Consider the following 12738-nt stretch of genomic DNA (forward strand, 5'->3'; position numbering starts at 1 on the left):
ATCTCAGAGGCACTGGGACAGGGAAAACAGTTCACCACATAAAGTCACATCGGTCAGAATTTAGACATCAGGCTAGAACACTAAAGGGTTAAATTAATGCAAAAGAAAAGCGTTGCCATTAGCAACCACAGGTAGTCAGAGAGCTTCTGGCTCTGGTGCTATAGCGATTCCTCCACTACATCGTTCTGTCACCTAGCCCAGAACTTAGCAGGAAAATGGACCCAGCGAGGACCCGTACAGCAGCGCACGATTGCGCGCGTTCACGAGAATATACGGCTCCTCTCCAGCCGGCATGTACCGTATTTCATATAATAGTTCCTCGCGTCTCATCTCTGGTCTTCTTTTCGCTGCTTTACGGCTGAGTGACGTGGAACGTCAACACTGAAACATGGCTGAGCCCGGGGAGTCCTCTCCGTTGTCTTCTCCTTCCCCACCACTGTCCTCCCCAGGAGACGAGGAGGAGACGGACACCTGGTGAGCCTGCAGCTCCTGTGTGAATGCTTCCAGGGTCGGATACCGGGAGGAGGGTGTGGGGACAGCTGAGCGCCTGTCATGGGACCCGGACGTGAGAACTGGGAAATCCCGGAGTGTGAGACTGCGGGGACCGGGCAGGACGGAGACGTGTCAGCCAGATGCAGGGCGGGGGGTGATGGCAGAGACCCCCTGGGGCCGTGTCCCGGGCTCTGCCCCCCAGATGTGCCGCGTCCCGGGCTCTGCCCCCCAGATGTGCCGCGTCCCGGGCTCTGCCCCCCAGATGTGCCGCGTCCCGGGCTCTGCCCCCCAGATGTGCCGCGTCCCGGGCTCTGCCCCCCAGATGTGCCGCGTCCCGGGCTCTGCCCCCCAGATGTGCCGCGTCCCGGGCTCTGCCCCCCAGATGTGCCGCGTCCCGGGCTCTGCCCCCCAGATGTGCCGCGTCCCGGGCTCTGCCCCCCAGATGTGCCGCGTCCCGGGCTCTGCCCCCCAGATGTGCCGCATCCCGGGCTCTGCCCCCCAGATGTGCCGCATCCCGGGCTCTGCCCCCCAGATGTGCCGCGTCCCGGGCTCTGGCATCCCGTGCCCCCCCCCTGAGCCTGGAGAGCTGGCGTCACGTGTTTCCCCTTGAACCTGGAGAGCTGGCATCGCGTGTCCCCCCCCCGAGCCTGGAGAGCTGGCGTCACGTGTCCCCCCCCGAGCCTGGAGAGCTGACGTCATGTGTCCCCCATACCCCCCCCCCCGAGCCTGGAGAGCTGGCGTCACATGTCCCCCCCAAGCCTGGAGAGCTGGCGTCACGTGTCCCCGTCCCCCCCCCCCCCCAAGCCTGGAGAGCTGGCGTCACGTGAGCCTGGCGAGCTGGCGTCGCGTCCCCCCCCCCCCCCCTCAAGCCTGGAGAGCTGGCGTCACGTGAGTCCCCCCCCGAGCCTAGCGAGCTGGCGTCGCGCCCCCCCCCCCCCAAGCCTGGTGAGCTGGCGTCGCGTGTCCCCAACCCCCCGAGCCTGGAGAGCTGGCGTCACGTGTCCCCAACCCCCCCGAGCCTGCAGAGCTGGCGTCACGTATTTCTCCCCCCCCCCCCGAGCCTGGCGCGCTGGCGTTGCGTCCCCCCAAGCCTGGAGAGCTGGCGTCACGTGTCCCCAACCCCCTTCCCCCCCCCCCCCCAAGCCTGGAGAGCTGGCGTCACGTGTCCCCAACCCCCTGAGCGTGGTGAGCTGGCGTCGCGTGTCCCCCCCCCGAGCTTGGTGAGCTGGCGTCGCAACGCATGTCCCCCCCCCCCCCGAGCCTGGGGAGCTGGCTTCAAATGTCCCCCCCCCCCCCCCGAGCCTGGAGAGCTGGCGTCACATGTCCCCCCTAGCCTGGAGATCTGGCGCCACATGTCCCCCCCCCCCCCTTGAGCCTGGAGAGCTGGTGTCACATGTCCCCCCCCCCCCCCCAGCCTGGAGAGCTGGCGTCGCGTGTCCACCCCCCCATGAGCCTGGAGAGCTGGCGTTGTGTCCCCCCCGGATCCTATAGAGCTGGCGTCGCGTGTCCCCCCCATATCCTGTAGAGCTGGTGCCGCGTGTCCCCCCCCCCCCCCCCCTGGATCCTGTAGAGCTGGCGCCGCGTGTCCCCCGCCCCCTGGATCCTGTAGAGCTGGCGTCGCGTGTGTACCCCCCGGACCCTATAGAGCTGGGGTCACGTGCAGTGGTCAGACGCGGCCCTGCTGTATACGCGTGTGCTGTATATTTTGTACTGGTGACATTTGGCTGCAGGTTGTATAAGTTTCTGCTGCTGACGTAACTGCTGACAGCTTCACCTTTGATCAGTGCTTGGTTCCGCCACTCATTAGTGATTGTGCTAATTGTTAATCATTATCTGAGCACAGATTTCCTGTGGTTATATTACAGGTAGTGGGGTAATACCGCCCTCATACTCTGCTATGGGCCTATACTGCGCCTCCACCCTCCATTTCTTTGAGATACAACCTTGGTGTAAGAGCCGATGTGAGAGGAGGTGGTGCCGGCGTGGTGCTGCTCAGAGGCCGAACCGTCTCATGGATGTGCCCGCTGCTAGAGTTCAGCCAATATGGTCGGAATCGGTCGCAGAGTCTGAATTTGCCATATTGGTGCCGAATTTATGTTTGATAATGTTTTTCATTTCTCCTCCCAATGATGTTCGGTGATTATTGGAACCGATTTTTGAAAAATTTGCTGACCTCTCCCCGCACCATGTGCTCCGGGCATCTCTGCTGTTTGGCTGTGACCTTTCTGTCTCTGGCATGTACAATGTGTATATGGAAGAGGCTTTTATTCTGAGGCTCACGATGTAAACAAAGGGGCGATATGTACGTGGATATATACGTGGAGCTATAGAGGAAGCCTTTCATGGGTGATACAGGCGTCCCCAGCAGGGCTGTGGCTGTAATACAGCGTATGGTCAGGGGGTGACTAGGGCTGGTCTGCGGTACCAGACACTCAAGCTTGACTTGTCCAATGCTTCCCTGGTCTTCGTCGTCATACTGCAGCGGTGACGTCACGACTACAGCGCACGTGACCTCCGCAGTCATCACTGGGCCCAGCAACGATGCCAAGGTAGTCTGCCTAAGATCTCTAAGCGCAGACATTGTCACCGCTGCAGCCTGTCCACAAAGACCTAGGAATGGCGGAGGGCTGGCATTGAGCAGCGGTCCAAGGACAAAAGGGTCACAGTCACCTGTCACAGTTCCAGGAGTGGATCACGGATATGTGTCCTCACCAGACGGATGACCAGCAGAAAAAACAGAAGGGAAATTCCCGCTCAAGTTAAAAGGTTTTCATTTATTCATATCAAAAAAGTTAGGTTAAAAAATAATTTTTCCATCAGTAGTATCATGCGACAGAATGCATCACTCCATGATACAGGAGACGGGCTGTGCATCACATAGAGGACATAGAGCAACGCGTTTCGGAAGCAACTCAGGCGTTCTATGGCAGCTCTGACAGATGGGGGCGTAGATCTGTTCACTGTGAACTTCCGAAAGCCCCTGTCATAAGCTCAGTATCGGATCCCCATGGGATTGTCTAGGATTGGACTATTAATGATGACTTATCCAATGGATATGTCCCCAAGAGATTGGTGGGGTCAAATACCCAGCACCCCAACCGATCAGCGGAAATTCACGCTGGCATTGGGTGGATATATGTGATGTAAAGGGTAGAACATGCAATCCCCGCACATCACCTAGTGGCCACTGCTGCAGGTAATCTCCCATTCATTGGACTAATGAGGCCGTGCAGATCAGCGTATGTCACCCCGAAATCGAATGGGTGCATGAATAAAATCAGATGCCATGTGCAGCCACGTTATAGCATCGAAAATTTATTTAACGGATTGTAATTCTGTAAGATGGAAACTGTAAATGATTAATAACTGCTGAGTAACAAAAAGTATAATACAAGGGTGACAAGTGATAAATCCTGCCACCTTTCTGGGTGAGTATCGGAGCGCTCGTGTGACCCCAGCATTGATGGGTGTCTGTACTCGGACTTTCGCTCCTGGCATTATTCCTAATGGTCATAAAGATGAAGGATTAGCAATATCTAGCAGCCACTAATGGTTTTCGGCCTGGAAGGTGCCCGAGGCTCGGGGGTTACTGCTTACGTTGTGTTTGCAGACCCTGTGGGTGTATGTCTGATTGTCGGAGGCAATGTAGGTATTTAGGGAGAAGTCTCGGTGTCTGGGTTATATTCCAGTCCCCACTGCACGACTATTATTAGGAGACACTGGCTGATACCTGCGAGCAGCAGCATGTGGCTGTATGACTGAGTGTGACCGGGAGTCCGGCCTATTGTCTGCATTGTGGGTCATCCAGTGTACAGATGGAAACCGAGACATTGTGTTTTGAGGAAATGACGAGGAGACGTCACGGGATTTATTTTTCAGAAAGAGAAGCTCTTTAGTCATGTGCTGGGGGATTGTGAAGAAGGGACACCGCGACCCAGACGGGGGAGGAGATGTTAGATGTCCGGCTCGGCCTATAAACTAGTCATGGCTAAATGGGCTTCATAATCCATCATGCCGCCTGGCCAGTACAGGGTTAATCTGCCGAACCATCGCCTGTCATTACAGGAAGTGACAGGTGACACACGCACCTCCGATACCTGTGTATCAAGGGTCACCACAAAGAAAGGAAAGTGTCCTCTCCATCAGGTTTATAAGCTGGTGTCATTAAAGGAAATGCCAGAAATAATCTATGGACTTGTGAATTCACTGGGAATGTCTGCTGTAGCCTAAAGCTGGATGTTGGCAATATATACAGATAAATATATATGTATATACATTGATATAATAACACCTAGAGGAAAAGTCCTGGGGTTATGGAGATCTCAGGATGGATACACATGTTACAGATCTGCAAATAATGGAAACAATGCTTTCAAAATATCTCAATTTATTCAGTATCGAGTATGTGTACAATTCCCAGGACTTATATCCTTGGCAGCTACCAGTGAGGTTATTAATAGTTGTCTGTGGCGTGCTCTGCTGCACAGAACGCACTTGGGCAAATCATCAAGATCCTCTGCTGTCAGCTCCCTACCTGATGACCAGTGACTTTCCAGATGACCTCGTTGGGGGAGACAAGTCCGGAGATGCTGCAGCTGTGGTAACACGTTTTGGCCACGCTGACTGCTCACAGTGGCACCAACAACATGAGGCCTGGCAGAATTGATGCCATCTTGAAGCAAAGGGTGGTTACACCAAACATTGATATGATTTAGATTTCTCTTTCGTTCATTCACTTGGCATTTTTATTAATTGATAAAAATAAACTAACACTTATTTCTTAAAAGCTTTTTAAGATTTTATACGGGCTGTGTCCTGCAGGAGGATCTGTGATACTGTCAGTCTGGACTGACAGACGGACCCCTGAGACTGATCGTTACATGACAGGGACTGGTTTTATCACCTAAAAATGAAGGTTCCCTTTGATAAGCCAAGTCCTGTATGTTGCTGGTGGTGGACTCCATGGATCAGGCCTTCTGTTCCAGCTCGGACCACGGATGATCGATCAGACTGAGATCATCGCCTTGAACACTCTGCCATGTTCCTCAGACTGTTCCTGAAGTGTTTGTGGTGGGACCATTATCCTGCTGAAGGAGGACGCTGCCATTAGTGAATACTGGGCTGATGTTGGGGTGTGCTTGGTCTAAGTAATGTCCAAATGGACCCCAAGGTCTCCCAGCAACACATTGCCCAGTGCATCACAATATCTCTGCCAACTTTTTCTTTTTACCATGGTGCACCCTGGTGCCATTTCCGGACACAGCAATGGCCGTCCATATATAAGAAAAGCTCGTTCCTTAGATCAGTCTTCCATTGCTGCCTGGTCCAGTTCTGATGCTTATGTGCCCATTGTAGGTGCTTTTGACAGTAGCCTGGTCCGCATGGGCACTCTGCCCAGGCTATGTGGTCCCATATGGAGCAAGCCATGATGCACGATGGGAGCTCACATTTCTATCACCACCAGCATATTTCAGCAATTTATAGTACAGTTGCTCTTCTGTAAGCCTTCCTCTCCAAGAAACATCAGAAAGCCTTGGACAATAATGACCCATGTTCCTCCACTGGACCACTCCTGATGGGACCACCCACTCCGTACCGTGAACACCTCACAGGACCTGCTGGGGTGACATTATTTCCTCTCACTGGTAATGGGGTAATAACCACACATGTGGGCAATGAAACTTGATGTTTGGGTGGAAGCTAAGAACATTCCTTAAGCGATCCATGGAACGGTCACCCCGATGGAGACCCATCATCGGATCACAGGCACTCTGCCGCAGAGAAACAGGGATGTGCTGTCAAGTTATTTCTGTCTGTGGGACTTGTCATGGCGGCTCGCGGCTTCCTCTCATCTCGACGTAGAATCTTCTTATGGGATTAGGATCCGGATTAGTGATGCTGAGAAGACATTTGCACTTTGATGATCTCATTATAACTGAGCTGCCAGAAAAGTACAGAAATCCTCCTCCTGACTGTCCTGTCTGGTGAATTCCATTATTACCATTTTACTCATCCAGTTCACCGAAAAAGTCGCCTGTGAAAATATTGATCATGAGCATTATTTCTGCTGTGTCCCATTGTGTTACATTGGGGTTAGTCCTCATTCCTGTCTGTGTAAAATCAACATCCAAGGCAGAAATGTGATGGCTGGCCGTGTTATTTGTGCCATGGAACCTTATATAAAATGCACGTCTGTAATGGTCTCTGAACTGAGTAGGACCGTGGATCAGGGGTAAATTAGTGACTAATAACAGAAATAGGAAGAACAAGACGCGGTGGGGTCTGACTGCCCAATGCAGTTCTCTACACAGCGCCATCAATGTATTCGTGGCTGTGTCTGGTACTGCAATTCAGTTCATTTAAAGTGACAGTACATTTCTCACGTATAATTTCTCTCTCTGGTGCCCTGTGTTTGCTGCTTCTGCTCAGATTGGCGTTGCTTGCCCCGTGATTCATGATGACCACCACTGCGGTCTGTGGAGCAAAGTGGAAAGTCTCCCTCACACCTCCTCTGTCCTGTAGCATAGCGAAGGTATGGCTTAGACTTACTGTGCTGGCCATCATGGAATCAGGAGGAAAGAGACGCTGATCTGAAGAGTGTGTAACGAGCGGCGCCAGATCGGGTCACAAAACGTGAAAAATGTACATCACTTTTCAGTGACTGGGTGAATAGTCACTTTAAAGGGAATCTGTAATTTTAGAGCAGCGTAATGTAGAGAAAGAAATCTCATTTCCAGCGATGTATCACTTATTGGGCTGTTTGCTGTAATTTTGATGAAATCACCGTTTACTCTGCTGCAGATGTAGCAGTTCTCTAATGCTGAGCTCTGTATAACCCCGCCCACACCACTGATTGGAAGCTTTCTGTGTACACTTCATAGGCAGAAAGCTGCCATTCAGTGAAGGGATAGGGTTATACAGCAAGACTACATGGCACAAGGCATCTAGTCCTGTAGTGATAATCTCCTGCTGATAAAACACTGGTTTTATTGATACAGCAAACAGCCCTGTAAGTGACACATCGCTGTGCTCAGGGTCTCTTTTTCTACATCATGCTGCTCTCAGATTAAATATCGATTGTGTGCTGACAGTTTTCCTTGAAGTTGTATAGGTGACCTGTAAATGGGGCTCGGCCGGCATCGTATTATTCACTATATGTTGGGATTATATGGACCATTACATTAACGAGAGTCTGTCAGGAGGATTTTTACAACAGTTGTATGACTGTAGATCCTAATACAACAATAAAATGATACCTGTCATGTGGTAATCCCGTGTGTCAGTGCTGAGAAATCCAGCTATGAAGTCACAGGCAACTTAGTCTGGACGTGCGTTGGGGGCGTGATCATACCCTGAGTACAACCTCCCCTGATGCACTTCCAGCCTAATTTACATGTGGCTTCATAGCTGGATTCCTCAGCACTGAGGCATGGGATTACTACAGGATGGGCGTCAAATTATTGTCGTACTAGGACCTATATAGTCATAGAACCGGTCATAGCAGCTATATCCTCCTGAAAGAATCCCTTTGAAACATGCAGCCATAGAATCATTTTATGCAATTGATCACAGTTATGGTTGACAAAGGGCACATTGCACCCAGTATAACCACTTACAGTGGCATCGTAAAGTTATGGCACCCCTGGTCAAAATTACTGTTATTGTGAATAGTTAAACAAGTTGAAGATGAAATCATCTCTAACAGGGCTAAAGTTAAAGCTGACACATTTCCTTTGTATTTTAAGGTAAAAAATATGTATTTTCATCTTTTACATTTTAAAAGTCACAAAAAGGAAAATGGGCTGATGTAAAAGTTTGGGCACCCTGCATGGTTAGTACCTAGTATCACCCCCTTTTTCAAGGTATCGCAGCTTGTAAACACTTTTTGTAGCCAGACAAGAATCATTCAATTCTTGTTTGAGGGATTTTCATCCATTCTTCCTTGGAGAAGTCTTCCAGATCTGTGAGATTCCTGGGTCGTCTTGAATCCTCTGCTATTCTGAGGTCTAGCTACAGATTTTCAATGATGTTCAGATCAGGGGACTGTGAGGGCCATTGTAAATCCTTCAGCTTGCGCCTTTTGAGGTCTGTTGTGGATTTTGACATGTGTTTAGGATCATTATCCATTTATAGAAGCCATCCTCTTATCAACTTGGACCTTGTAGGGGGCATTCAGAGTAGAATTTCAATATTTGCAGATGACACTAAACTTTGCAGGGTAATCAATACAGGGGAGGACAATTTTATATTACAGGATGATTTATGTAAACTAGAAGCTTGGGCTGATAAATGACAAATGAGCTTTAATGGGGATAAATGTAAGGTCATGCACTTGGGTAGAAGGAATAAGATGTATAACTATGTGCTTAATTCTAAAACTCTGGGCAAAACCGTCAATGAAAAAGACCTGGGTGTATGGGTGGATGACAAACTCATATTCAGTGGCCAGTGTCAGGCAGCTGCTACAAAGGCAAATAAAATAATGGGATGTATTAAAAGAGGCATAGATGCTCATGAGGAGAACATAATTTTACCTCTATACAAGTCACTAGTTCGACCACACTTAGAATACTGTGCACAGTTCTGGTCTCCGGTGTATAAGAAAGACATAGCTGAACTGGAGCGGGTGCAGAGAAGAGCAACCAAGGTTATTAGAGGACTGGGGGGTCTGCCATACCAAGATAGGTTATTACACTTGGGGCTGTTTAGTTTGGAAAAACGAAGACTAAGGGGTGATCTTATGTTAATGTATAAATATATGAGGGGACAGTACAAAGACCTTTCTGCTGATCTTTTTAATCATAGACCTGAGACAGGGACAAGGGGGCATCCTCTACGTCTGGAGGAAAGAAGGTTTAAGCATAATAACAGACGCGGATTCTTTACTGTAAGAGCAGTGAGACTATGGAACTCTCTGCCGTATGATGTTGTAATGAGTGACTCATTAATTAAATTTAAGAGGGGACTGGATACCTTTCTGGAAAAGTATAATGTTACAGGGTATATACACTAGATTCCTTGATAGGGCGTTGATCCAGGGAACTAGTCTGATTGCCGTATGTGGGGTCGGGAAGGAATTTTTTTCCCCAATGTGGAGCTTACTCTTTGCCACATGGGTTTTTTTTTGCCTTCCTCTGGATCAACATGTTAGGGCATGTTAGGTTAGGCTATGGGTTGAACTAGATGGACTTACAGTCTTCCTTCAACCTTAATAACTATATGTAACTTCAGCTTTTTTACAGATGGTGTTATGTTTGCATCAACAATTTGTTGAAGCTTCATTGAATCCATTATTCTCTCTTCCCGTGAAATGTTCCCAGTGCCACTGGCTGCAACAGAACCCCAAAGCATGATTGATCCACCCCCATGATTATTGGTTGGCAGGTTGTTCTTTTTCTGAAACTGTGCAGTTTTTTCTCCACTATAGCTTTGATCATTGTGGCCAAATAGTTCTATTTAACCTCATTAGTCCTCAGGACTTGTTTCAAAAATGCACCAGGCTTATTTAGATGTTCTTGTTGCATACTTCTGACTCTCTGAATTTTATGGTCAGGATGCAGTAGAGGTTTTCTTCTGATATCTCTTACACAAAGGCCATATTTGTTCAGGTGTCTCTGAACAGTAGAACAATATACCACAACTCCAGAGTCTGCTAAATCTTTGTGAAGGTCTTTTGCAGTCAAGCAGAGTTCTGATTTGCCTCTCTAGCAATCCTATGAGTAGCTCACTGAAATTTTGCTTGGTCTTCCAGACCTTATCTTCATCTCCATTGTTCCTGTTATCTGCCATTTCTTAATTACATGTCAAAATGAGGAAAGGGCAACTTGAAAACATTTTCCTATCTTCTATTAGCCTTCTCCTGCTTTGTGGGACTCCACCATTTTCGTTTTCAGAGTGCTAGACAGCTGCTTAGACAACCCATGGCTGCTGTTTTTTGCCACAAGGTTAGAGGAGGCTCGGTTTTTATAAACCTGGGAAATTTGCATCACCTGGCCTTTCCTAATGATGATAGTGAACAAACCATAACCCTAACAGGCTTCAACTTGCTTAACCTTAAACTGTTCACAATAACAGTAATTTTGACCAGGGGTGTGCAAACTTTTGCATGGTACTGTATATGCCTGGGAAAATGCTGGAGGTTTGCACTGGCGTCCAGCCTACTAGTGTTACCAGTACTAGTACGATGTATAGGAGCATCTGACAGGTGGTAGATCTGCGCGGTATCATTGGGGGGGCCGGCTCCGTCCTATTCTGCCGTCTCTGCACTTTCACCTGCATTAGGAGATGGCAGCCAGGACGCCATAATTCATGTGCTCACATCAGGGATGAAACCCGAAGCTGCTATCGATTTCCTCCATCTCCACGTCCCCAGATGACTGTAGAAACTGCAGCTCCGGAGCGCGATCTCTTCTGATCCTCGTGAACGTTTGGTCTTTTCCTGTCCTATTTGTTACACATTATTTATGTATCGCCGACATATTCCAGGGCGTTGTACACACAATGTGACCTTCACTCATATCTGCACCGATCCTTGGTTTGGACAATCTGACCTCACTAATAGGGGGATTGATCACTATATACATTTGTATCATAGACATTTCTGGCACATCCACCGCCATGACACGTGTCCTCTGGGGTCTTGTTGGGCTTAGGTCTGCCGCCTCTCCGTTCATTCCCCACCTAGGTTTTCTGTGTGATGACATCAGTAGGCGGCACAGGAGCCGTGGAGATTGGGAGGTGTATTCTAGATATTGTCGGGGGTTTCAGCCGTGATTGTTGCAGAAATGTATATGATGGTAATATCCCTTTAAGATCTACCCTTGAGGACACCCCAAAATGTCCATAAATGCCGCTTTTGAGGCATATTAGTATTTATTCTACCCCTTTTGAGACTAATTGAAGATTGGCAATATACAATTGGTGCCAGGCTGGATTTTGGGGTTATTTGTCCATGCAGTTTCTTTAAAGCTCTAATAACCAGAAGAAGACAATTGATTCCCTCTGCGATCATTCTGATTCCTGACAGTATTTTGTCTATTCCTGCCATTCCTTTTGCCCTGTTCGATGTCTAATTCTGTTGTTCTTCATTCACAGGGAGACGGATCTGGCCGAGGCTCTTGAGGCAGGAGGTTGTGACCTGGAGACAGTAAGAAATATCATACAAGGACGGCCAGTCCCTTCACACCTTAGGGCAAAAGTATGGAAGGTAAATCTAAGTATTCACCAGAAATGAGTGATGCAATAAAAAAATATATATATAGTTGCCCCAACAGCCGACTAAAAGTTTGATTAAGAGGCAGAGATTAGCAATGTTTTATTACACCACAGACTTGATTGTGGGGAGAGGCTCCTGCTGCAGCCAGTTGTTTTACAATCGCACACAGGGCAGTTAGGAGACTTTATAGCATTCTGGATGGGGTTTTTTATTTTTTAAGTGTGGGCATCCTCTTAAGCAATATTTATTGGTACTATATGGACAAGTGTGGAAAAATGTTGTGCTCACACATAATGCAGGGATAAAACGGACTAGTCACAGCACAAGGTGCCCACAAGGGAGGCACAGGGGCAAGCGATGTCGGGTAAGTTAGACGCTGCACAGTCACGATTGCTTTTTCTTTTGCCTTCTTGTAGATCGCATTAAATGTGGCAGGAAAAGGAGACAGTTTGGCAGCATGGGACGGTGCTTTGGATCTCACAGAGCAGTCTGTCATCCACCAAGATTGTCAAAATCTTATAGGTAAGACTTGTATTAAAGGGCTTTATTTATCAGACTGGTCGGATGCCGTGAAAGGTGCAGCGAGATGAAGAGATTGCCTGTGGCGATGCCTGTAACCGCGGGACTTGGCAGCACTTCACGCGTCTCGGCTTCTTTTATTGTTTACACAGGATTCTATGGTTGTTGACTTTAATCTTTAACATTTTCCTTCCTCCGTGTTTGTTCAGAGCAGCTCGCAGTGCCCGACGAGAGGAAAGTCATCATTGTCCAGGATGTTGAGTCTGTAGTTACTTTTTATTGTAAATCCCGTAATGTCAAGTACCATGAAAACGTCAGCTGGCTTCACCTCCTGAAACCCCTGGTGGACCTCAACCTGTCCCGGAGCGACTTCTACAATTGCTTCTATGCAATTATGAATAAGTATATTCCAAGGTAATATAAGTCATCTGTTTATATACAGTGGCGTGTAAAAGTGTGGGCACCCCTGGTCAAAATTACGATTATTGTGAACAGTTAAGCAAGTTGAAATG

The 12738-nt window shown here is 48.5% G+C and overlaps 1 protein-coding gene across 2 annotated transcripts in view; it reads left to right on the forward strand.

The window, feature by feature from the left end:
* The first annotated feature begins 304 nt into the window (after positions 1-304).
* TBC1D23 (TBC1 domain family member 23) overlaps positions 305-12738 on the forward strand; it is a 38272-nt gene continuing 25838 nt past the window's right edge. For both annotated transcript variants that reach the window (XM_077294139.1, XM_077294140.1), the window contains exons 1-4: positions 305-474; positions 11587-11698; positions 12124-12229; positions 12436-12640. In XM_077294139.1, the coding sequence (XP_077150254.1) occupies positions 389-474; positions 11587-11698; positions 12124-12229; positions 12436-12640 (509 nt within the window). In that variant the 5' untranslated portion in view covers positions 305-388. The remainder of the gene's footprint in view (positions 475-11586; positions 11699-12123; positions 12230-12435; positions 12641-12738) is intronic.

Source organism: Ranitomeya variabilis, chromosome 3, assembly GCF_051348905.1.
Source record: "Ranitomeya variabilis isolate aRanVar5 chromosome 3, aRanVar5.hap1, whole genome shotgun sequence".
Classification (NCBI taxonomy): domain Eukaryota; kingdom Metazoa; phylum Chordata; class Amphibia; order Anura; family Dendrobatidae; genus Ranitomeya; species Ranitomeya variabilis.